Source organism: Chionomys nivalis, chromosome X (genome assembly GCF_950005125.1).
Source record: "Chionomys nivalis chromosome X, mChiNiv1.1, whole genome shotgun sequence".
Taxonomy (NCBI): Eukaryota; Metazoa; Chordata; class Mammalia; order Rodentia; family Cricetidae; genus Chionomys; species Chionomys nivalis.
In genome coordinates, this window is record NC_080112.1 from 18049223 (window position 1) to 18076019 (window position 26797).

General features: G+C 43.4%; 1 protein-coding gene and 1 pseudogene across 1 annotated transcript; both read right to left on the bottom strand.

The window, feature by feature from the left end:
- Positions 1-6739: 6739 nt before the first annotated feature.
- On the bottom strand, positions 6740-7594 carry LOC130867834 (voltage-dependent anion-selective channel protein 1-like; annotated as a pseudogene).
- A 10106-nt stretch (positions 7595-17700) lies between these two features.
- On the bottom strand, positions 17701-25752 carry LOC130867508 (integrator complex subunit 6-like). The gene is made up of 4 exons (XM_057759549.1): positions 25581-25752; positions 23512-23817; positions 22443-22536; positions 17701-17791 (listed from the first exon to the last, which is right to left on the bottom strand). The coding sequence occupies exons 1-4, from the start codon at positions 25750-25752 to the stop codon at positions 17701-17703; spliced, it is 663 nt and encodes a 220-aa protein (XP_057615532.1).
- Positions 25753-26797: the final 1045 nt, after the last annotated feature.

The window sequence follows — 26797 nt, forward strand, 5'->3', positions numbered from 1 at the left end:
TGCTAAGATCTAGATTATACTTTTCTCTTAGTATTTTAAACATGCCATTGTACTCTTGATTACACAGGTTTGGAGAAGTTAGATACAATGCCAGTCTTTGCTCACCAGCAGCTAAGGAAGATTTGTGTGTGTGTGTGTGTGTGTGTGTGTGAGAGAGAGAGAGAGAGAGAGAGAGAGAGAGAGAGAGAGAGAGAGAGAGAGAGAGAGAGAGAGGGAAAATGCAATCTTTGAGAATTCCATACATGTATACATTATATTTCAATCATATCTGTCCCCACTGCTCCTGAACTCCCCCAGATTCCTCCCCCTACCACTTCCTCTCAAATTTATGTCCTCTATTTTTTCCATTGCTTTTGATAACCCCAAGAGTCCAGTTAGTGCTGCTGGTATGCTCATGGGTATAGGACCATCCGCTGGAGCGTGAGTAACTTACCAGTGGCCACATTCCCCCATTAGAAAAAAGTGACTTTCCCTCCCTCAGCACCCATCAACTGCTAATAGCTCCTTAGTGAAGGCGGGGGGGGGGGCGGAGGGCTTCATAAGCCCCTCCCTTCCCTATGCTGGGATTTTGACAGGCTTGATCTTAACCAGTTAACCACTGCTACTGTGAATTCGCGAGCACAACAGCAGCGTCAGACGACAGCATCTCTATTCCCCCACTCTTCTACTCTTTCAGTCCGTTCTTCTACAAATGTTCCCTGAGCCTGTCCCATTTAAGGCTGGGCACTCACAGTGACTTCTCCTTAGCACTGAGTAATGCATCTCTGCACTGACTGCTGCCCACCACAGACAGAGGCTTCTCTAGGGGATTGAGAGCAGCATGAATGCAGTTTAACAATATGACCAGTTAAGAAAACAACTACGGGGGGGGGGGGGCTGGAGAAATGACTCAGTGTTAAGAGCACTGACTGCTCTTCCAGAGGTCCTGAGTTCAATTCCCAGCAACCACATGGTGGCTCACAGCCATCTATAATGAGACCCGGCGCTCCCTTCTGGCCTGCGGGCACACATGGAAGGAATGCTGTACACATAATAAATAAATAAATAAATCTTTAAAAAGAAAAAGAAAACTACAGTAGGCTCCTCCACCATGACTCTCTCTCTCTCTCTCTCTCACACACACACACACACACACACACACACACACACACACACACTGGGCTAATGACCAGGTTTAGAGTGATAGCCATGAATTCCTTCCTTTGTGTTTTTCCTCAGTCTTTGCTTCTGTTCATATATCATTTCCCTGATTTCATTTTGTTGTCTCTTGGTTCTCTAATTCATTGAGCCCCTTAGGATGGTGACTTGTATTGTCTGACAAGCAACTCATATCTGCCTATTTTTTTTCTCTTGTAAGTTCTGGTTTCAGAAGTTTCACTTACTGCTTTAGGGATGGGGGTGTAAGTCTGTATAGTGTGCTTGCCTAGTGTGTGCCAAGCTTTGCATCTGTCTCACGGGGTGAGGGAGAAAAGAGAAGAAAGAAGAGAGTAGAAAGAGAGAAGAGAAAGAGCAAGAGCGAGCGAGTAAGAGAGAAACAGACAGACAGATAAGAGAGAAGTGGTAGTGCTTTAAGTGCATCATATATCCCTGTTTATCTGTCCTCTTAGCTTTATTAGGATTTCAGCATCTAAAGTATTAGCTACCTCTCCAAGACCTTCTAGTCTGGTGTTGTTCAGGGAACATTTTAGCTATTCATGCTGGATAGAGTTTCTGGGTATCTCTCAAGCTTGTTTCTCGTTTTAATCCTTCCTGGGCTTGTAGTGTTCTGTCACAGGCTTCCCCCTGGTGTCTGCCTGTAGTATGGTAGCCACAGAAACGCTGTGCTAATTTATAGTCCTGGGCTGCCACCTCGTGTTACTGCACATCCCGGTGCCTGTATTTTGTTCAGTGACATCCTTATCTTGGACATTATTCTCATCCATGCTAAGATGGATGAGAATGGGAGAAACTAGTCCCTTAGTGAGCCCACCTTAAGAATCAGGCTCTAATATCTACATTATACTGTTTGGTCTCCCAAGTGGGAACTGGTTTTCTCCCGACTGTACTGTATTGCTCGGCTGGGGTGGGAAGAAGGTATTGGGAAGCTGGTCTCTGATGAGAGCGAATTTCATGACCTACTAACCTTAATTGCAGTTGCTTTATGTCCACCTGGGTGCGGAGCCTAACTGCTCTCTATACGTTTCAGAATAATTGTTCTTTATATTGTTCTTAATTCCACAACTCTGGGAGAGGCTTCTCTAGGATGTCCCATTCACCTTTTCATTTTGGCTCTTTTGGTTTTTTGCTTTTTTTTTTTTTTTTTTTTTTCTCGAGACAGGGTTTCTCCGTAGCTTTTTTTGGTTCCTGTCCTGGAACTAGCTCTTGTAGACCAGGCTGGTCTCGAACTCACAGAGATCCGCCTGCCTCTGCCTCCCGAGTGCTGGGATTAAAGGCGTGTGCCACCACCACCTGGCGGGTTTTTTTTCTTTGTTGCTGTTGTTATTGTTTTGTTTTGTTTTGTTTTGTTTTTTCAAGACAGGGTTTCTTATCCCTGGCTACCCTGGAACTTGGCTCTTTTGGTTTTTGAGACAGGGTCTAATGTAGCTCAGACTTGGCCTTATACACAATATGTAGCCAAGGATGACCTTGAATTCAACAATCCATCTGCCTTTACCTCCCAAGTACTAGATTACAGGTGGGTACCGCCACAGCCTGCTCCCATTCTGTAATCCTCATGACATAACCCAACCATCCACTCTATTTAGCAGAGAGAATATGACACCAGAGAGCTGTTGTTGATGCAATGTGGGAATTTTTGATTTAGGAGTGTGGTTGTGAAACACAATAATGACTACCGTTTACTTATTAGAGCACCTATTGGAACTATTGCTTTGAATGGTCAGATTAAATTCTCTGAACTGTTCTATAAAGCAAAAGCTAATAGATTTTTCTTTTTAAAAAGTTTAACCATTTTTTTAAATTACATTTGCCTGTGTGTGTGTATGTGTGTGTGTGAGTGTGTGTCTGTGTATACACATGTGGAAGTCAGAGAACCATTTTTAAAAATTAGTTATCTCCTCCTACCATACAGGTCCTGGGGACTGAACTCAGGCCATCAATGTTAGCAGCTTTTCTGCTAGAGCTAGCTGACTGGCCCTAGATTAGTTTTTGCACCCTTGCAGGGTGGGGTGCACATACCGCTGCATGCACACACAGAGGACCACGTGTGGATCTTAGTTTTCTCCTTCTACCATGCGGATCCTGGGGATTGAATTCAGGTTATGTGACATTGCAGCAAGCGCCTTTACCCACAAAACCATCTCACTGGCCCTGAATTCTAATTACAAGAAAGTAGAGCTCCAGTCACTGACTTCATAGGTTCATAGAGCTTCTAAAAATAGAGCCTTTCTGGTTGGAGAGTCTGGGTTCTTTTGCACTACCCTAGGGTTCAGGTGGAGGCTTCACTCCAGCCCCTAGTGTCCATGTACCCAAAGAGTCTAGAATGTTTGGATGGAAGCCCCACCACAAGTCCCCTCCACTAGAGTTGCCTCAGTCCACACTAGGCCCCCGAGAAAGCCCACCATTGGAGGCTCCACCCCCAGAGGACATTAAAGAGCCCCCCACCTCGTGAGTTCCCCTCGTGGTCTTCTCAACTTCTCCTGGAGCCACCCAGAAGTGCTTTGCTCAGAATAAAGCGGAATTTATTAATTCGGTTTGACTGGCTTCTGACGTCAGCGGTGATAGATTTCCATTAACACCTAGTCAATGCCAGGTTCACAATTTACATGCCTTGTTCCCCATGTGCTGGGCTCTAGACAGTGACTAAGAACTGTTTTTGAAACAGGAATTCCAGCAGAAGCCTGCCTTGCTATCCACTTTGAGCTGTGTGATAGGATGGTGATGGATGGAAGGCCTGATCTCCCATGTGATGAGACTTAGGGAAGTGATTAGGTTTAGATGAGGATTTGTTTTCTTGGTGTTTTTTTTTTAAATTGATTTTTATTGAGCTCTACATTTTTCTCTGCTCCCCTCCCTGCCTCTCCACTCTGCCTTCAACCCTCCTCCAAGGTCCCCATGCTCCCAATTTACTCAGGAGATCTTGTCTTTTTCTACTTTCCACTTCCCATGTAAATGCCCCTTGACGGAAGAATGGATAAGAAAAATGTGCTCCATTTACAAAATGGAGTAGATGGCTCAGTGGTTAAGAGTGCCGTTTGTGGCCCGATTGTGCTGAGATCCACAGGACCTGAGTTCAATTCCCGACTCCCACACGGTGGCTCGTAGCCATCTGTCCTGAGCTCCTGCGAAAAAAAAAGAAGCAGAAATATCTGGGCAGTGGTGGATCCCGGTACTTGGGAGGCAGAGTCAGGTGGATCTCTGTGCATTTGAGGCCAGCCTGGTCAATGGAGCGAGTTCCAGGGGAGGGTGAGGGGGGGAGGGGGAGGAGAAGCAGGAGGGTGAGGGGGAGAGGGGGAGGAGAGGGGGATGATAGGGGAGGGGTGGGGGAGGGGAAGGGAAAAGAGCTTCCAGAGTGTCAAAGCTCCAGAAGAAAGTTATGCATCACATTTTCTCGGATGATGTGGGGTGGCCAGCTGACAGCCAGCATGAAAACAGGGCCATCACCTTAAGGAACCATGAACACCAGACACTCAGCCAACCAAGAGCTTTTGGACTGGTAACCCCCCCCCCCCCACCGCTGAGATATGATACCATCTGTGTGGGCGCTGTTATTCAGCAGTATAAAAAAGAATGCGAGTAGTGACACCTGTTTTGCAGTCCAAGCTGTAGCTCAGGCCCTAGTTGGATTTCCTAGGTACCTGGATAGAAGGACTGGCCCTTGAGCCCGCGGATAAGAGAACTCTTCTCGGCTAGAAGTAAAATCAGCAGGTTATTATAGTAATTGGCAAATAGGTCACAGTGGTTAAAAAAATTGGTTCAAAACATGTAAGGACTACATATGAGCTGGAGTTATAGACAGGCTATTGTAAGCCACATGCTGTGGGTGCTGGGAATCGAACCCAGGTCCTCTGCAAGTGTTCTTAACTGCCAAGCCACCTCTCTGGCCCTGTCATCAATTTAAGCAGTCACTAAAGATGTTTACTAAATTGTGAACAAACACAATGTCATCTTATGACCGGGGCACTTAGCTTCATACACCTACTGTGTGTTAAAGGAAACTGGGAAGCAACTTGACAAAGGAACGTTGATTTACTGATAGTTTGGGCCAGTCCACAAAGAAAACTGTCTGGTTTCTCCAGCCTTCTCCAGGAACGCTGTTACAATTTTATTGAAAAGATGAAACAAAGTCAGAGAATTATGGGACTGTGAATTCAAGCTTGCTGAGCTGTGTGGATTTCCTGGCCTTCCCCTCCCAGCCCCAGCCTGAGATTCTTAGGGAAGTTTATAGCTCTTTGGGGAACCATTGTTTTCAGGAGTCCCATAGAAGAATGGAGCAGAATGTGTCTCTCTTCAGAATAGTTCCCAGTCTTGCAAGATTGTTACAGTTCCCCTGGTTTTGTGAAAATGTTTAAAATATGCCCGTGTCTGAAGCAAATATCATACACATTCTACATAAGATTCAAGATTAGAAGATAATGGGTTAGTGTCAGGGAGCCATGCAGAACCACCTCTCTGGGCTTCAGTTCCCTTTAGCAGGGCTGCCATAGCAATTCCATTCGGGTTGCTAGTTTCGAGACAAGGTCTTACTACATAAGTTCCAGGCTGAACTGAAACAAACCTTCTTGCTTTAATCTCCCAAATACTTGGACGATGGGCAAGAACCACCCCCCACCATGTCTCATTTAATTTGTTTCCATCCTGACAATTGCCCTCCTTCTTCAGGGGGAAGCAAGCAGGCACCACTACATGCTCCTTGAATCTCCTTACATCTGGGCGACCTTTTGGAAGGTGCCACCCCCCCCCGTTTTTTTTAGGTTTCAATATTTTATTCAAGTTTTATTTTAAGTGATATTAATTACAGCATTTGAAGGGGAGGAGCTAATTCCACACAAAATGGAAGACTCTCTAATGTACCCATTAAAGTGCTAAAAAAGAGTGGTGTGGTTTTAAAAGGTCACTTTAGATCCCTAGTGTTGTCATGGTGACCACAATTACCTGCCCAGCTTAAAGCTGTCTCATACTCTAGCGCAATGGAGGGGGGGGGAGGGAGGGAGGGAGGGAGGGAGGGAAGAGAAAAGAAAAAAAACCATGCCACAACACAAGGAAGAATGAAGTCCTAAATGATGGCTCCATTGGCCCACTCTCTCCACCCTAAAATGCACAAAGGAAATAGCTAACCAGAAGAGTGCTTTTGGTGTAAAACAGGAAACTAGGCAAGGACGGGAACAGGCCACAGAGATCTGCCTAAGAAAGGCCCTCTCACACAGGTGTGTGTGCACATGCTTCTCAGCAGTTAGCATGGAGACACCAAGGTTGCTCAGAAGGTCACAATTTCACTTGTGGACTCGATACAGATTTACAAAGGGCCCGCATATTCCGAGCTTCCACTTATGGCCTAGCATCTCTAGAGGGTCTCCTCCCCAGCCCACGTCTACAGCTAAAAGGACCCTTTCAGGAATGGGGTGTCTGCTGTACCTCTGAAATGGTAAACACCGGAAAGCCAAGTCATCCTTAACTTGGAGATCTAATATGGTATTTATCGATTCTTGCATCCCCAACATACAACATTAAAAACTTCACTAAATTCTGAAGGTAGCTATACTGCAAAATAGTTTTAAATTAACAATTGTACAATATTCATTTATGCTTGAAATTCTAGTCCTAGACCAAGCTTGTGGCCACCTGCATTGATGTTCTTGCCATCCAGCAGAGCTGACAGCGTCAGCTTGATACCTGGCTTGAGGGTCTGAGTGTACCCTAAGCCGATCAGGCTAGAGTTGTTCAATTTGGCCGAAAAGCAGGCATCAGGGTCGACCTGGTACTCGGCTGCTATCCCAAAGCCAGTGTTACTGTTCCCCGCTGTCCAGGCGAGATTGACAGCGGTCTCCAACTTCTTGTTCACCTTCTGGTAGATGGGGCCACCAAACTCTGTCCCATCATTCACATTACTATGAAGCTGGAATTCATCCGTCTTGTAGCCAACTGCAAAGTTGCTCTGGGTCACTGGGGACTTGGAGGTCTCAAAATTCATTTGGTAGCCAGCGAGCCAGCCCTCATAGCCAAGCACCAGGGTACGCCGGATCGAAGGCCCAACAATGTCAAAGTCCACATCACAGCCCAGGCTGATATGCTCCCTCTTGTACCCTGTCTGGATTTCAGCATTTTTTCCCAGTGTTAGGTGAGAAGGATGAGTCAAAGGTCAGCTTCAGCCCACGCGCGAGCTGGTCTTCCACAGTGATCTCGGTACCCAGGGTGTTGTCTGTGTTCCACTTTTCTGTAAATGTCAGGTGATACTCAGTCCATTGATACTTGGTTTCCAGACTGCCGTTCACTTTGGTGGTCTCTGTGTTGGCGGAGCCTGAGCTGGTAAATTCCAACCCATTCTCCGACTTCATTTTCAAATCAAGTTTTATTAAGCCAAAGCCATAGCCCTTGGGGAAGACATCCCTGGCAGACTTGCCAAGATCAGCATATGTGGGAGGCACAGCCATCTTCTTGGAGGGGTGCCACCTCCTTTGAGGGTCAGTCTCATTCCACCCCTGCCACAGTGAATCCTCTTGTCAGAAAACAGGATATGGAATGTACTAGGAACAGGGTGGGGTAGGGGAGCTGGAGGAAAGTACTAGGGTCACATTAAAAGAAAAACAGTTCATATGGAGGTCATTACAAGGCTTAAAATAAAACAGATAGTTAAATGAACCCCGACTTTGTTAAGACCCAAATAGTCAAAACCTGACAAAATCAGAGGAAAACATAAGCAATTGTCTTAGCTGATTGAGATGATTCCATGGGGCAAGATGTCTGCCACCAAACCCGAGGACCCGAGGATGATCCTCCAGACCCACGTGGGGAAAGAGAGAACCGATACACACAGGTTGTCCTCTGACCTCCCTGTATGTACCAAAGCAAACGTATGTGCATACACACAGGAGCAACGCTGTAAAAAGGAAAGCCTCGCTGGGCCAGCGAGGTGTTTCATAGGTAAAAGCACTTGCTGCACAAGCTTCGTCATCTGATCTATGGGCCCTACACTGGAATGGGAAAACCCACTTCTGAAGGTTACTGTCTGACTTCTGTATGCATTCTATGGTGTGTATATGGATTGCACCTATACACATGATAAATAGAGCTAAATAAGATGGGAGGTGGTGGTGCACGCCTTTGATCCCAGCACTCGGGAGGCAGAGGCTGTCAGATCTCTGTGAGTTTGAGGCCAGCCTGGTCTACAGAGTGAGTTCCAGGACAGCCAAGACTATACTGAGAAATCATGTCCCCCCCCCCCAAAAAAATAGAGCTAAATAATAAAAATTGGAAAAATAATGCCTTGTTAGACACAAAGAATTGGGCCTGCCCTAGTTTGACATAAATGCACTGAATTTTAACCATAGAAAATCCTCTAATTAAATTTATACTTTGTAACATATTTTAGAAACATTTTTTTAGAATAACAACAATGAACATAAAAGAACTTATCTATTGATACATGAGAATACTTCACATGTGCTGGCCCTATTTAATCAAAGTTATAACATGGCCATCAAAATACATCAGCCTAAAGAGAAATTTTTTAAAAGATTTATTTATTTATTATGTGTACAGTTTTTTCTCTGCATGTATGCCTGCAGGCCAGAAGAGGGCACCAGATCTCATTACAGACACTCGTAAGCCACCATGTGGCTCAGGACCTTTGGAAGAACAGGCAGCTCTTAATGGCTGAGCCATCTGTCCAGCCCCTAAAGAGGAATTTAAGTGAGCTCCCTGAGTCTGTTAAAAGCCTGACAAATTTACAGGAAACATAAAACATTAAGCATCTTTTAAAATTAAGCACTTTTTAATTTTTACTAAAAGTAGATCATCATTTTAAGAAAGATTATGCCTTGAACATAAAGCATTAAACAAACAACTTTGTAAGCAATGTCTTAGCCAGGCACTCAGGAGGCAGAGGCAGGTGAATATTAGTGAGTTCCAGGCCAACCTGGTCTACAGAGCGAGTTCAAGGACAGTCAAGACTGCTACATAATAAAATGCTTTCTCGAAAAAACAAAAACCAATCAAACAAACAAACAAAAAATGTCTTGGTTATGGTCAACTTTACCACCGTAATTTTATAATGCACATATATACCGAATTTGATATTAAGATATCTAATTTCCTACCATTATTTATAATACAATGTATTATCTGTTAACAATGGATTGATGATGAATGGTGGAAACAACCGATCTCAACACTGAGAAAAACGTATGTCTATTTCATAGGGTGCAAAGCCCAGACACTACTCAAAAGTATCTACATACAAGCCAGCAAATTAATTTTTATGGTTTAAATTTACATTTTAAATTGTCCTTCTATAAAGCAGACTATAAATTTTCTGTGCCTGTAAAATTTAATCAACCTTTAAATGCAAGACATTATCTTCCTGGCAAAACCCAATAAGATAGGCCTTTGTCTATCATATAGGCACCTAAATATTATATATAAAGGCATATCCTAATATTACTATGTGTAGGTGTTCGAATATCTTGTGATCCAAAGGAACTTAGAGAGATTTGACAAATGTATTGTCTTAGGGTTTCTAATGTTGGAATAAAGCATCACGACAATAATCAACTAGAAGAAGAAAGAATTTTAATTTACTTACACTTCTGTATCACAGTCCCTCACTGAGGGACATCAGGGAAGGAACCCAAGGATAGGATCTTGGGAGAAGGAACTAATATAGAGGAGTCCTACTTGTTAGCTTCCTTTCTTCCCTCCCTCTTTCCTTCCCTTCTTTCCTTCTTTCCTTCTTTCCTTCTTTCCTTCTTTCCTTCTTTCCTTCTTTCCTTCCTTCCTTCCTTCCTTCCTTCCTTTCTTCCTTCCTTTTTTTCTTTCTTTCTTGTTTGATTGTTTTCTTCGAGGCAGGGTTTTTCTGTGTAGCTTTGGAGCCTGTCCTAGAACTCACTCTGTAGACCAGGCTGGCCTCGAACTCACAGAGATCTGCCTGCCTCTGTCACAGGATTAAAGGCGTGAGCCACCACTGCCCGACTTTCAGCTTGTTTTCTTATACAACTCAGGACCACCTCTCCACGGTTGGTACCAACCTTTGTGGGATGGGCCCACCCACATCAAACATTAATTAAGAAAATGTGTCACAGAGTTGCCCACAGGCCATTCTGGCATCAGCATATTCTCAACTGAAGTTCCCTCTTCCAAAATGATTCTAGCCTGTGGCAAGCTGACAGAAAAACTAGTCATCACACATGTGCTATCTTTGTTTGTTTTACAGCCTGTATTAGTCGGGGTCTCTAGAAGAACAGAACCAACAGAATGAATATAGATAATATATCTTAATAGAATTTATTAAACCTGCTTACTTTGAAATAGTAACAACAGCTGTAATTGCTCAATCTGGGTGGCCCTGCCATCTGAGTCATCCCCACGAGGCTGACTCACACTAGAGAGGCTGACAACCTAATAGTTGCTAGGTCTGCAAGGCTGGATGGCTCGCACTCCCAATCTGGTGGCAAACATCTGGTGGGTTCCTGGAAAGCCACCAGTCCTCAGTCAACAGTAGAAGCCTGCAAGCTCCGGTTCTGACAGCGATGAAGGAATTAGCTACAGTAGCAACAGGGTAAATAAGCTTGCGGCAACAAGGCTGCCCTCAAAAGGCCATAATCTCCCGTCATGCCCTCTCTATCTGGGCTGCTGGTTTTCTCCGGTCTATTAAAGCAATCGGGGCAATTCAATGGCTTCCTACTAAGGTGATTCTAATTCGTGGCAAGTTGCCATCAAAATCAACTAGCACAAAGTTGTAATAAAAATCTCATCGTTAAGCCAGGTGTAATGGTCCATGCCTTTAATCCCAGCCTGGTCTGTTTAGTGGATTCCAGGATAGCCAGAACTACATAGTGAGACCCTATCTTAAAAAAACCAAACAGAACCAAAAAGCAAAGAACAAAGAACAAAACAAACAAAAAACCCAAGTCATTGTTTCTTAAACTTCTCTTGAGGAGATGCAAACTTTTACTCACCTGATGCAAGGCATCAACAACAGATCAAAGTAAATGATTCCACCAAAGTCTAGCTCGGCAAAACAATAAGTTTACTGCACATTCTTGTATAGCATGGATGCAGAGTCCTCACAGGAGCCTGGGTGATTCCCAAACAGCTGCCTCACTGAAGCATCTGATGATGGCTTCTCCACATCTGTTTAGATGCCTTCAGTTACCTTCCATTTTAGCACCTCCTGGGACCACATGAAGCTTGGGCAAAATGTCATAGCACTGGGAGGGAGGTAGATAGGAAAGAGCGGCTGGAATCTCCATCGAGGGTCTAATGACTTTCCTGAACTCCTTATACGAAGGACCATCAACGGGCTGGATCTTGAAGGTCTCTTGAAAGTAGTCATGACTTCTCTGATGAAGGTGGTGACATGGTTAGAGGACAGCATTCTACAATAGTAACATTTTACTCATATTGAGTAGAATAGCATCATACAAATACCGGGAAATTCCATTCATATTTATCATCAGTATATTTGAGACCTTCAGAAAAAGTAGCAATAGCCATAAGACACTTTCATTTTGTGACAGTCTCCCAATATTTCAGGTTGACCTTGAACTCTCTTTGTAGCCAAGGACAGCATTGAGTTCTTTTTGTTTTATTTTGCTTTTAGAGACATGGTTTCTCTCTGTGTGTAGCCCTGGCTGTCCTAGAACTCCTCTGTAGACCAAGCTGGCCTGTCTCCCAAGTGCTGGGTTTAAAGGCATGTGCTGCCACCACCTGGTGGCCTGGAATTCTTGATCCCCTTTACATCCATCTCTTTCTTGAGTGCTGAGACTTCAAGCATGTACCTCTATGCTATTACTTAAGAATCTTAATTTTTATCCCACAACACAGGCACCAACCAAATGACTATTTGGGCCTCAGATAGCATAGATAATTTATGTCATATCAACTGCTTCTACAAAGTTACTCCGGGACCAGAGAGATAGTTCAGTGAGGACGTAAGTATGATTGTCGCCAAGCCTGACGCAACTTGAGCGTAACTACAGAACGATGTGGGTTACCCTTCTGTATGCTGTGCATCTGTTTTATTATCATTGGTTAATAAAGAAGCTGCCTTGGCACGTGACAGTGTAGAATATAGCTGGGAAATCCAAGCAGAAGGAGAGAGGGAGAAAGAAGGTGGAGTCTGGGAGACACCAGCAGCTGTCAAAGAAGGAAGATGTATCTTGAGGTAACAAGGCACGAACTTCATGGTAAAATATAAACTAACAGAAATGAGTTCATTTAAGTTGTAAGAGCTAGTTAATTATAAGCCTAAGCTAATAAGCCAAGCAGTATGTAATTACTATTAAGCCTCTGAGTGGTTATTTTAAAAAGCAGCTGCCAGATCAGGCTGAACAAGAACCGTCCAGTTACAACAGAACCCAGGTGATGGGAGGGGAAAGCTGACTCCTACAAGGTGTCCCCTGGCTTCCACACATGCACTGTGTGACACTCCCCTGCATTGTCTCCCAAATAAATGTCTCAAACATATTATTATGCTTATTTAGTGTTTGTGGGGTGTATGTGTGTGTCTGAACCATGCACACACATGAAGGTCAGAGGACAATGTTTGGTTTTCTCTTTGTCCTAGGTAGGACTCAGGGATTGAACTCAGGTTACCCGGCTGAATGGCAAGTGCCTTTCCCCCTAATCCATCTCAACAGCCTCCAAATCATTTTTTTTTAATGACTTTCACTTCCCAAACATGGAAATAAATATTAAAGTAAAACCTGTCTAAGATTTTGGGAGATAAAAGTCATCACCGCACCAACTGTAGACTCTACAAGCTTCAGTGTTGAATTCCCTGGCAAGATATGCACACTGACGCAATAGCAGCATAAAGATTCTGAGAGTGACCGACTGTTTCCTGATTGGAGCTGAGGCCTGCTGCGTGGGAAGGAATACATGCCTGGCACCGTTGAACTAACCAAAATCCTATGGTTAGGGAGGTCACGGGCCCTATGAGGGAATTTCCTACTGATGTTTTGTTAAATGGACATGTTATCAAATTGTTCAGTGTCTCAATGTCTATAGACTGTAGCATGGTTAATAAAAACCCAGAGACAGATATTGGGGTTCAACCTGAAGATCAGAAAAGCAAAACAGCCAGCCGCTGACTCTTACCTCGACCTAAGGCCAAAATTGCAATTCTGCCTCCAGGAATCTCAGAATAAGACTGTATCTGAGAGCTGTCTCCTCCATCTTATATTCCTCTCTAGGGCTGGGATTAAAGGCGTGCACTAAATAAATAAAGGCATGCACTGCCTGGTTTCTATGGCAACTAGTGTGACTACTGGGAGTAAAGTTGTGTGTTACCACTGCCTGGTCTGTAAGGCTGACCAGGGCGGATGTTTTACTCTCTGATCTTCAGAAAAGCTTTATTTATTAAAATACAAATAAAATATCACTGCAGTAGACTAATGTAGCTCTCAGTCTTGGTTAGAGAAGTCTCTTTCGGCAGCAGATAACAGTCAAATAGGAATCCATAACTGGCCAAAGTAGAGATAAGTGACTACTGAGTACTTGGCTCCAATGAGACATCTCTGTCATGCCTGCCATGGCCCAGGGGACACTGAGGAATGGGGCATGTGGAAAGACACCGGGAAACAAAGGCTGGGGAGTAACGCAGTAGGGTACTGTCTCCTGGAAATGGCACGGCCATTGCGATCATGACCTCACAAGGCAGCCGTGGCTGCCTGCAGAGGGCCTAACAATTTAAAAGAAAAGAGTGAAAGAGGAGAATGACAGACATGATGACGGGAAAAGGACAGACTTGAGAGTGGGAGGGAAGAAGGGAGTCGGCAGGAACGGAAAGAGGATGGGAGGGGAGGATAAATGTCACCACCATGCATTGTATACAAATAGCATATGGTCAGAAACTATTTTAAATCTTAAAAAATAAAAATAATTTAAAATCTCATAGACATATAGTAGAACAAAATCTACGTAATCCTCACAACAAATGTGACTTAAATAGTTTATACCAACTGAGTTGTGACTGACAAATGAAAAGCATGGGGGCTGGAGACATGGCTGAGTGGTTAAGAGCACCGACTAGTCTTGCAGAGGCGGGGCTGGAGTCCTAGCATCTACATGATGACTCACAACATGGCCTTCTCAGGCACTGACTGCATGCATGTGGTACACATATATGCAGACAAAATAGCCACACATAGAAAATAAAAATAAATAAACCTTTTCAACAAATTTTTAAGCTCTAACAGTTGTAAAAGGAAAAGAGTAAACAAAATCTGGACTTTGTTGCCATGTAGCTAGACATTCAGCAAGCAGAGGCTGGAAAACAGCAGGCGTCTGTGGTTGTTTGTTTCTTTTTTACTCTTTTGGCTCTTCGGGAGGTTCTGTCACCCAACTTCCAAATAAATACATGGAGATTTATTTTTCCTTATGAATGCCTAGTCTTAGCTTGGCTTGTTTCTAGCCAGCTTTTCTAACTTCAATTACCCTGTCTACTTTTTGCATCTGGGCTTTTACATTTCTCTATTTCTGTATATCTTTTATTTCCTTCTTAATTTGTGACTGGCTGTGGGGCTGGCTGTCTGGGCCTGGCATACTCCTCTCCTTCTCCTTTTCTCCTTGATCTTCTCTTTTTCTCCTATTTATTCTCTCTGCTTGGCAGCACCACCTGTCCTTTCTCCTGTCTCGCTTTGGATGTTCAGCTCTTTATTAGACCTATCAAGAGTTTTAGACAGACAAAGAAACACAGCTTCACAGAGTTAAACAAAAGCAACATAAAAGAATGCAACACACAGCTTGACGGTGGTGGTGCAAGCCTTTAATCCCAGCACTTGGGAGACAGAGGCAGGCAGATCTCTGTGAGTTCGAGGCCAGCCTGGTCTACAAGAGCTAGTTCCAGGACAGCTACAGAGAAACCCTGTCTCAAAAAATCAAATAAAAAAGAGAATGCAACACAATCTTTGCATTATTAACCAGATGTTCCACAGCATAAAAAATGTAACACATCTTTAAATAATATAGGCATATTACACATACATTTACAAATTGGGGCCCAAAGCACAAAGAAAATCTTGTACTGTGGAAATTCAACCATCCAAATTATAAAGCTGAACACCTAGAGTGCTCTTCCCAAACAAGACCATATCAGCATCCCCAAAGTCCCTTTCGTTTATCATCAGCATGTATCCATAGGCAATTGATACCCAAGGATCAGAGAACCAGGACTATTGTCCTGCAGCTCGGAATTCTCCAGTACCTGAGGTTAACCAGTCATAGGTTTACTTCCTCTCTGCCTTGACTAAAGTTGTTACAGCAGTACTTAGATTTTTAAACCTGCCAAATCTTAAAAGAAATTCAGAAGCAAACTGGTAAAAAAATTATTTATTTACTATTTAGCTAAGCCAGAGACAAAGTCTCCTAGTTCCTCTTTACCTTTTCTTTAGTAATGCTATAATTCTATAGAAAAGATAGACTAGAGGCTAACATACATGTGTGCTAAGTTGTAAGAACTGTGTGAAGTCTCCCACTGGGAAGCAAAGTCATGGCTGACATGGCTGACGTCAAGGCTTTTCCTTCCACTAGAGTGAACTTCCTGGAAAACTTTACTTCTTTGGAGTTCATTGTTTCAATAGTAGAATAGTTGAAGGAAGGGACACAAAGGGCTCTTTAAAATTATCCCCTCTCCTGCCCAGTGTAGTTACAATTCCTGTTAGTAATTTTGTTTTTGAAAATATGGTTTGGAGGACTGGAGCAATGGTTCAGTGGTTAAGAGTACTGGCTGCTCTTGCAGGTGGCCCAGGTTCTTTTCCCACATCCACATGGTGGTTCACAACCTTCTGTCACTCCAATCCCAGAAATCCAATGCCCTCTTCTGGCCTCTGAGGGTACTGCATACACATGGTGCACAGACAAAATTCAGGCAAAAATACCCACACATATAAAAATTAATTAAAATAATATATACATGTATAAATGTGATTTTCATAAGTCATATGAAATTGCTATTTTGCAGTGCATTGTTCTTTTTCAATGAATTAAATATGTTTGCATCTCTGTTAATTTCTAATATAAAAAAATAAGTACAGCACAGATACAAAACTTCCAAGGGCTTTATTCCAGTTTGATAATGTAAAGAGGATTCTGGGAAAAATAAGTTTGAGAATTGCTGGTGTAACACAATAGAAGGGGGATATTTATAGGCCAAACTTGAATTGATATGGCATTCTTGTGCATATTTCAGTGACTTTGTAATTTTCATATGTAGCAGCATTTACTGTATATGTATATGTAGATTTGGGTATAAATGTTACTAGTGTCTGGTGGGAAATTTTTGAACACCATTCATTATTTATACTATCAAACATAATTTGTGGTAAACTGAAGTCCCAAATGTTTTTATACCTTCACCATTGAGCTGTTAGGCTACACACACACACACACACGACATCAGCTTTAGATTTCTGAAGGGGATAAAAAAAAAAAACCAAGACCCCTAACCCCATGGAAGTCAGGAGCAACACAATGTACCGCTCTGCAAAGTTGGCAGGATCATGGAACACACTTGGGGAACTGTACCGAAGTGAGAGCGCCATTATAAAGGTGACTATGTGTTCTACCCTGTAGTTTTCATTGCTTTGCCACTTCCCTTGGCTGAGCTCTAGAAAGTTCCCCACTCTTGAAAATGTAGGTGACCGAGTCATAGTCTTCTATCTTTTGACTCTTCACTTTTTCTTCCCCTTTGGTCCTTGATTAAATTTTCTTTGCCCCCAGGAGTTCTTATTGGTGATACAGTAAGTCATACCATTTATCCTCTTTAAAAAAAAAAAAAGAATGATTCAGGTTCACCCAAATCTGTTCTGATTTGTGGCACCACCGAGGACTTGAAGGATGAAGGTAATTATCATATCATCCATTTTACCTTACTTTGGTCCTGTGCAGAAACAACTGATCCTAGAGATGAGTAAGGGGATTGCCATAAACCCAATCTGATGACTGTCCCAGTGATACCTGCATTTCTGCTTGTGGTTTTGGTGCTTTCATGGTCAGCACAAGCCTGGCTGTCTAGCACAGAGCACCCATGGGATGAACGCTTGTTTCTCTCAGTAACAATCGCCACAAGGAATGCTTTGGTTCCACCTGAGAAGGGCAACAGTACACCATCACTCACTGTTTTATGGTCATCTCAACTCTCCAGACTTGTGTCTTAAGTGAGTCTTTAGAGGCCTGATCACCTTTGCCTTATAGCACACAGGACGCCATCTGTTGTACCAACGTCATGATTCTAAGTGAGAAAGATGGAGAAAGTAACCCAGGCACACTAGCAACACACTCACAAGACAAGAATGCGAGAAATCGATCCTCTACAAAATCGGGATCTTAGAAGAAAGTGAAAATGTGAATGGTCAAGTGTTCTGAGGTGTGCTCAAATCATCCTTGTGAGGCTCGATTATTATAGCCCAGTAAGAACTGCTAACAATAGGTGGGAGGGGCCCACAAGAAGTTAGTTGGCTTACTAGAAATTGCTGACAGCATGAACATTCTATTCTATATTTTGAGACAGAGTCTCATCGAATTGCCCAGGAAGACCATGACTTTTCAATCCTCTTGCCTCACCCCTTCCAAGTAGTTGGAATTGTAGGTCTCAGCCATCAGGCCTGGCCACACAACTTCTATTCGGTTTCTATTGCTACAAAACAAAGGATCAAAAGTTCAGCATCCAGCATCTTACAAGAGCACGAATGTGTTGTTGAACAGTTCTGTAGGTCAGATATCACAGCAATTATTTCTTCTGCCTAAAGTCTCATAAAATCAGTGCCAAGCTGCAACCATGATGCTGATTAACTGCATATTCAGTATTCTGGTTGATTTGGGGTGTCAACTTGACCGCTTAAAGAACACTCAGAATAGCCAGGCATTAACTAGTCTCAGGACTTCAACAAGCACTGAACTCAGCTCTTCCTTGCTGTAAGGGAAATCCAGGTGGTTTGGCATTCTATTTGGGTTTTGTCGTGAAACAAGATCTCACCATATGTTCCTGGCTGGCCTGGCATTACATATGTAGACAAGACCAGCCTCAAAGTGACTAAGGTTCACTTCTCTATGTGTCCCAAGTGCTGTTGATATTGGATTTAAATATTCAAGATGCTTCAGGTGTGTCTGTCTATGGGGGTGTTTCTGGGGCAGACTACTGCCTGTCTGTCTGTGGATACAGGGAAGAGGATTAACCCTTACTGTGGTTGAGTACCACGCAATTTAGTTAGAGACATGGATTGACTAACAAAAGGGATATGGTTCAGCGGGTAAAGATGCCATCAAACCAGATGACCCGAGTGAGTTTGATCTTCAGAACCTGAATAGTGAAATAGTGAAAGAAGACTCTCTCTCTCTCTCTCTCTCTCTCTCTCTCTCTCTCTCTCTCTCTCTCTCACACACACACACACACACACACACACACACACACACACACACTGTAATAAAAAAGGGGGAAGCAGAAAGGTGAAGTATTTGTCACATTTTCTGAGCACTGCAGTCCAGGCTCTCACTTCCACTCTTCCAATCAGACTCTGTGGCCCTTGATATTGGACTAAGAATCACAACTTCTGTGATTCTCACTAGATCCCGTGATCTCCACCTTGTTGTGGGACTTTTCAGTTTCCATGATCAAGTGAGTCAACTGTTCTACTAAATCTCCTTTTACACATCTCTCTGTATATCATTTTTGTTCTATTTCTGAAGAAATGGCTGAGACACGAGGCGAGCTGCTTTTTACCTTCACTTGGGTCATTAGACAGGTCTCATTTCTTACAGCTTGTGGGGCTCATTTCTTTGCCTTTTCACCTTAAGGCAACGTTGAGCGTCTAGGACCAAGACCAGCACCCCATGCATTTCTATCTATCTATCTATCTATCTATCTATCTATCTATCTATCTATCTATCTATCTATCTATCTATCTATTATTTAAAGATTTCTGCCTCCTTCCCGCCACCGCCTCCCATTTCCCTCCCCCTCCCCCAATCAAGTCCCCCTCCCTCATCAGCCCGAAGAACAGTCAGGGTTCCCTGCCCTTTGGGAAGTCCAAGGACCACCCACCTCCTTCCAGGTCTAGTAAGGTGAGCATCCAAACTGCCTAGGCTCCCACAGAGCCATTACGTGCAGTAGGATCAAAACCCAGTGCCATTGTTCTTGACTTCTCAGCAGTCCTCATTGTCTGCTATGTTCAACGAGTCTGGTTTTATCCCATGCTTTTTCAGACCCAGTCCAGCTAGCCTTGGTGAGTCCCCAATAGAACATCCTCATTGTCTCAGTATGTGGGTGCACCCCTCGTGGTCCTGAGTTCCTTGCTCCTGCTCTCTCTCCTTCTGCTCCTGATTTGGAGTTTGGGATTTCAGTCCGGTGCTCTGATGTGGGTCTCTGTCTCTGTCTCCTTTCATCGCCTGATGAAGGTTAATATCCAGGAGGATGACTATATGTTTTTCTTTGGGTTCACCTTATTTAGCTTCTCTAGGATCACAAATTATAGGCTCAATGTCCTTTATTTATGGCTAGAAACCAATTATGAGTGAGTACATCCCATGTTCCTCTTTTTGGACCCAGCAATACCACTCTTGGGAATATACCCAAGAGATGCCCTATCATACAACAAAAGTATATGTTCAACTATGTTCATAGCAACATTGTTTGTGATAGCCAGAACCTGGAAACAACCTAGATGTTCTTCAATGGAAGAATGGATGAAGAAAGTATGAAATATATACACATTAGAGTACTACTCAGCAGTAAAAAACAATGACTTCTTGAATTTTGCGTGCAAATGAACAGAAATAGAAAACACTATCCTGAGTGAGGTAAGCCACACCCCATCCATTTCTAAGATGCAATGCGGCATCTTTGTCACATGGTGAGAGATGGAGGTTATTTATGCATAGGCACGTAGAAAATGACTTTTATTCACTAGGATTGATGGCATAGTCACTGCCAAATGTTCAGTATGCCAGTGGTAGAGCCAAACTGTGAACCTTACATATGGTTCTGTGTCCCAGAGTGATTAATCAGCTTCTGAGTAGCAGGTTGATTATTTTGGCCTGCTTCCATCAAAGGAAAGGTAGCTATTTACACTTGAATTGACACTTATTCTTGTTATGAACTTTCTTTTTTACAGTATTTATACTTTTTAAAATGTGTATGTATGGGGGGGGAGGAAGTGAGGGAGAGAGAGAGATGTGTGTGTCAGTGCTCATGGAGGCCAGAAGAAGGGAAGGAAGTAGGGTTCTGTGGAGCTGGAATTTCAGGTGGCTGTGAGCTGCCCTTGGTGTTGGGACCCAAACTCGGGTCCTTGTGGAAGAGCAGCAAGTGCTTTTGTCCAGCTCTCCAGTTCTTGATATGAATTTTAATTCCCATCCACTGTATTATGAGAAAACCACTTGTGGTCTTAGAAAGGTGATAATGGCCATCAAGATATCCCTAATTATATCACTTTTAGACATGTAACTCACAAGAAAGGAAGCCCAGCAATGAGCATGTTCCCAGCTGTCACCGGTTTTTGTTACCATACTCCTGAGCTGGGCAGCTCGGTGAGCCGCGGAGTTAGTTACCTTCGGATACATCATTTATAGTTCTGCCTCGGGAGGCCAGGTTGAAAGAACCTGGAAGGTGGATGAAAGTTTCCTTCTAGCATCCAGGATATCTAATGGTTTCTTCAATAATCTAGTTCATGTCCTCAGCAAACAGTGTGGGGTTTCTGTCAGTGTTAATCCTTTTAACTGCTGTTTTGTTCAGACAGGTTCTTCCTGTGGAGACCAGGGTGGCCCACTGCTTACTTTATGTACAGAATGATCTCAAATTCAAGAAAATCCCCCTGCCTCATTCTCCCAAGTTCCAAGATTACAAACATGTGACATCATACCTGGCTTCAATATGAATCGGTTGTGAATTTTACTTAGTTTTGGCTTTGTATAGGTCACTACTTCAATAAATATTTTCACCAAGGAAATAAAAAAAAATTCACTGGATTCGTGCATGGTAGGATTTGACTATAATTCTATCATCACTTTGGAGGACTAACACAGGAGAATTATTAAATTGAAGTCAGCCTAAGTGATGTGAAAAATTTAAGGCCAGCCTAGGTTACATACTAATGCTAACTCAAGAAGAAGAAGAGGAGGAGGAGGAGGAGAAAGAGGAGGAGGAGGAGGAGAAGCAATCTTTACAGAAGTGCTCATCTGAACATTTTTGAAAGACCTAATCTATCTTTATCACAGTCATAAATGTGTTACTGTAAGTCAAAGAGTGAGAATATTTTTTCATATGAGACCGGATGCTACTATACAAGGAGCTAGGGAGGCCTGTGTGCAAGGTGTGGAGTCCTTTTTAGCACTCTTAGACTTTGTGACTAGAGATGATGGACATTTGCAGCAGTCAGATTCACACAGGACACTCACTGGCCCGGATGTTCAGTAAAGAGGGCTGGAGACAGCCCATAAAGCCAAGCACCATGACCTATTGAGTGAATATCTCTGGGCAATGGGAATACGAAATGGCTGGGAAAAAAAGATAGTTCTAAATACCAGAAATGACACTGGTGACGTGCTGCAAACAAGAGACTTGTCGTGATATTTCCACAATGAGACAAAAACATCAATCAGCAGAGGCGAGAGAAAAAGTCAACAAACCAAAGGTTATGCTTTTGAACAAAACACAAAGGACAAAAGCTTATTTTTAATAAGTGTAGTTTGAAGTAGTTTTCTTAACTATAGTTATCTTAGCAAACACGTGTTAGGAGACTTCAGCGTCCTCCTACTGTATTCTGGAACATACTAAACTATTTGTTCTATCTTGCAGACCGCAGTAGTAGCTGGATTCCATCTCAAGTGGTGGATCATTGTTGCAGAGAAAGCTGAAACAACATTTCTTCATGTTTCTTCTCAAGGAATTGAATTAAGTGGCGTCTTTTAAACCTGAAAATAAACATACATATCATGTAAAAAGAGATACCCAAAGAACCTGCACAGTAGGAAGTGCTGTGTGATTCAAAGCAGGGGCTCACCATCTGTGGGCATAGTCAGTACATCCCGGGTACCGTGTACTCTAGCCAATAGGAAAGGTGTCTACTGAGGATCAGTGCCCAGATCAAGACTACTGTGACAAAGGAAGGTTGAGTAGGCCTGGAAGGATGTGCCGAACACAGGTGACATCAACCTAAATATCTATGTCATCAGCCTGAACTATAAAGTGGGGGGCAGGGACTGAGCAACTCCCAGTAGGCGCTGTTCTCCACCCCTCAGCCAACCACTGCAGTGGGTCAACAGCTTGAAGACTTGTGGTCCCTCTGGGCACCCACCTTGCTGCTTCCTTGATGGCAAACTCAACAAACTTTATCTGGACTTCCAGGGGTCCCTGCACTTCTTCAAGCAGCTCAAAAAGCCTTCCATATTCTGGAGAGAATACAAGAAGACTTCAGTATTTCACAGAAATGAAGAGAATGGGTCTCGGTGGATCTGTGTGTACCTCAGTAACAAGCTTCATGGTCACAGATGTTCAGTGGTGTGTGTGTGTTCTAAATGCCTGTGCACAGATATGGATGCAGTTGTTACGAGCACTAACTAAGCAACACTGCAAATGCAAGATGGAGTCTATTGAGCTATTTTAGTCGAAGTAAAGGGTGACTGTACTCAATTAAGTAGAACACCTCGGTTGTGGCCAAGGCTCTCTCTCGTGGGGCAGTTTCGGGTTATTCTAATCATACAACTGGAGAAGCTTCAGAGAAGCCCCTCCCCCGTGGCAGAAGATGGGAACCGATGCGGAGACCCACCACTGGACAGTGGGCAGAGAGTGAGAGACTTTAGCACCCTCAGTCCTGAAGTTGATATATTTGTCCAAACCCTCCCGACAAGGCACAGTGCTCTCTGCAGAAGAGGAGGCAAAAAGAGTGAAAGAGACAAAGGTGGTGGATGACTCCAAGGAAACAGAATTTTCCAGACCCACCAGGACTGATGCACATTTGAACTTATGCATAAGACCTGCACAGGCCCTAAGCAGACGACATCCCTGTCTGGAGAGGGATAAGTAGTTACAAAGTTCTGCCCTTAACAAAGAAGCTATGTGTAACTAATTCCTTCTAACAAGAGGAAACTCACTTTTCTTCAGTGGAGTGTCACAGGGTATACCAACCACATTCCATGGAAGGCCCCCGACACAAAACAGATTCCATATTTTGTTTGTTTGGTTGGTTTTGATGTGGGCTGTGTGTGTACAATTGCTTTTTGTTTTGTTATTCCCTGTCTTATTGTTTTGTTCTTATTTTTTGTCTGAATTCTTTGTTTATTGTTTGAGAGACAGAGAGATGGAAAAATGTAACAGAAACAGGGATACTTCCCTTCTCCGTGTGTAGCCATGGTCCCAGTACTTACTCCGTCCATATCGCCGAATTTCCTTCATTAGCTGACGTTTTATTTCAGCATTAAATTTCTCACAGCTTATCAGGTTCCCAGTGGGCACATCTTCACCCCCAGGCAGGGCTGCAACACTGGGAGCACCTGCAGGGATCTCACTGCTAACCATTAATCCTGTAAACATGGCATCACCACCTTCAGGAAAGAGCCTGGCACGGCTAAGGTAAATGGATTTGTCAGAAGGAACCCACTTTGGGGAGCCTTTGATTGCTGTTGAATTGCCTTCCATCATACTGTCCTGGGCCTTCAGGCTGACAGTAGCACCTGGAAAGCAAAGGGAAAGGCTGAGCTGTGAAGTGGGTGGGCTCTGTCCCCCGACACAAGCATCCCTGTGCTCCCTGGGGTCTAAACGTATTTCAGAGGAGGAGAGAATACCGGAGAGAAACCTCACCCATAGCAGACCGATCCCAGGATACAGTGTAGCTTCTGGATTCCTGAACACACACACACACATACATACACACAAAAAAAATAGCTGGACAGGACAATGAAGAAACAAAATGTACAGATCTCTGGTGTGCATGGTTTAGTCTCACCTTGATGTACTTTAGAGGGTGAAAATATCACGTGGTGTGAACATGTAAGGTATTTCTAGGGGCTAGAGAGATGGCTCAGCAGTTAAGAGTGCTTATTTCCTTTGCAGAGGTCACAAGTCCAGTTCCAGCACCCACACTGAGTCACTCACCGTCACCTGTAACTCAAGCTCCAGAGGATATGAATCCTCTGGTTTCCGAGATCACCTGCATTCACACACACACACACACACACACACACACACACACACACTAACCAAAATAAAATAAAAAATAAATCTAAAAGAGATATTGCTGGGCGGCAGCACACACCTTTAATCCCAGCACTTGGGAGGCAGAGGAAGGGGAATCTCTGAGTTTGAAGCCACCCTGGTCTACAGAACGAGTTCCAGGACAGCCTGGATTGTTACACAGAGATACTCTTCCACGAAAAGTCAAAAAAGAAAATGAAAAGAATTTTAAAAACAAGCAAGCAAGAACAACAACAACAACAAAAGATATTGCCACCCCTTTACCCCAAATCCTAATCTGTGAATGATTTTTCTCTTCCTTCTCTTCTATGTGAATCTTCCCCTCCTACCTTGACGTTTGCTCAACTCCTGTGGGCCAGCCACCAGGCAGGATGTGGTGATAGCAATGACATAGACAAACAAGATCCCCCCTTGCCCTAGCAGAACTCGGAGTGCCATGAGGACATCAGGGAAGAACTGCGCTCAAACTTAATCATTGGGACTGGAGAGATGGTTCAAAAGTTAAGAGTGCTTGCCACTCTCCCAGACGACCTCAGCTCAGTTGGGAAGTTCACAACTACCTGTAACTCCAGTTTCAGGGGATCTAATCTCCTTTTCTTGTCTCCACACACACTGCCACAACATAGGACACACGTAAACTTAAAAAAATTAAAAGAAGTAGACAACACCGAGAAAGAGAAAGGGCAGAGAAGGCATTTTTGGTCCTTTGTGGTGGTCAATCTGGCCCGAGTAGACTACAAAGCAGTATACAAATGGTCTGGTTCAGAAAGCATTGCACGCTTAAGCACGTAAATAAAGAAAAAAGGAGAAAAATAGTGGCAAAGAGTCACCAGTAAGGAACAGAAATACAAAGTAGATCATGGAAACCCTGGTAAATGGCCATAAAGGAAGATGTGAACAGCTATGTGAAAACATGCTCCACATGAACAGTAATGTCATCTCAGAGCACTTGATGCCATGCACAGCAGTCTCTGCTGTAAAAGACGCGGAGTCAGGAGACCATGCAAAGTACAGTGTGAAGGAGAGGTAAGGACAGGAAAGAAGACACATGACTAGGTGCTGCGCGCAGGCCACGAGACACAGCACCTCCACCCTCTGCTAGAGTTTATCCCATCCACGGGCAGGAAGCTGCTTTAGATGATCTGTGTTGTGTAGGGCATGACATCGTGGTCATCTTTTCACATATGTCCCCTTCCACTTGCAAACACACTGGAATCTGTCTAGCCACAGGGGACCCGATTACCTTCTCCCTTTGCAATGACCAAGGCCTTAAGATGGGGTTCTCCCTCTTTTTCTTCTACTGGCTTTAGGGTCACAAGGCACCGCATTTTGTTTAATGGAGGATCCATGGCTTCTCCAGCACGGTCCTCTTCTTCTTCAGAGCATATAGCAAGCACCTCGCCTTTTTCAGCCATCATCTTTGTGTAGAAAACATAATCAACAGCTTTATTCCATCAGTTACAAAATCCAACCACACAACAAGGAAAAGGAAAAGAGAAAAACAAAGCGTCTGGGCTGGAGAGAGAGTTATGTGGTTACCTTTCTAGAGGACATGAGTTTCATTCCCAGCATTCATATGGTGTCTCCCAACTGTCTGGACCTCCAGTTCCAGAGCATCTGATGCCCTCATCTGGCTTCTGCCAGCAACAGGCATACAAATGGAGTACAAACATATATACAAGCAAAATACTCACACACATACAAAATAAACTAAACTAAAATACAATACAATAAACTAAAGCGAAGGTTCTGGGGTAACACTGTAGCTTAGAAGTTTCCTTTGTGTGATTGATTCCACAGTGAGAACAGTCAGGAAAACACAGGAACTCCAAAATGTGAAAAAAAAAAAACAACAAAAAAAAACAAGGCTATGTGGTTCATCTAAAGCTTATGACTCCTTGATTTTAAAAAAAGTGAAAATATTTAACCATTTAACTATTTTCAGTGCAGAAAATTTCATAATTTCAGTGTTAGATGGCCTCTGAGCTCAAAGGGGTCACAAGAAATGGAAGAATGAAGGAAAGAAGTGAATTTCTGAGGCAGGTTGAAAACTTTGGCAATGAGAGAGAGATCCCTCTGGGGGTGTGGTCGGGGAGTCAAACAGATACCATGGAAATGCAACAGTTAATAAACCAAACAAACATTTAACGGAGAGCATCTAGACCAAGCATAACAAAGAATTCCAGGGGTTAAATACAAGATAGAAGAATTATTGCACTCAAATAGCAAAAATCAAATTAAAAGAGCAGAGTCATCATGACCACAGCGTTCAGGGAACACTGGGACATGATCAAGAGATCAATCCTGGCTGGAGAGATGGTTCAGCTATCAAGAGCACTTGCTGCTCTTTCAGAGGACTCTGGCTTGATGCTCAGCATGCAAATGGTAGCCCACAGCTGTCTATAGCTCCAGTTCCAGGGGAGAGCGAATGCCTTTTCTGAGTTCTGTGTGCAGGTCCAC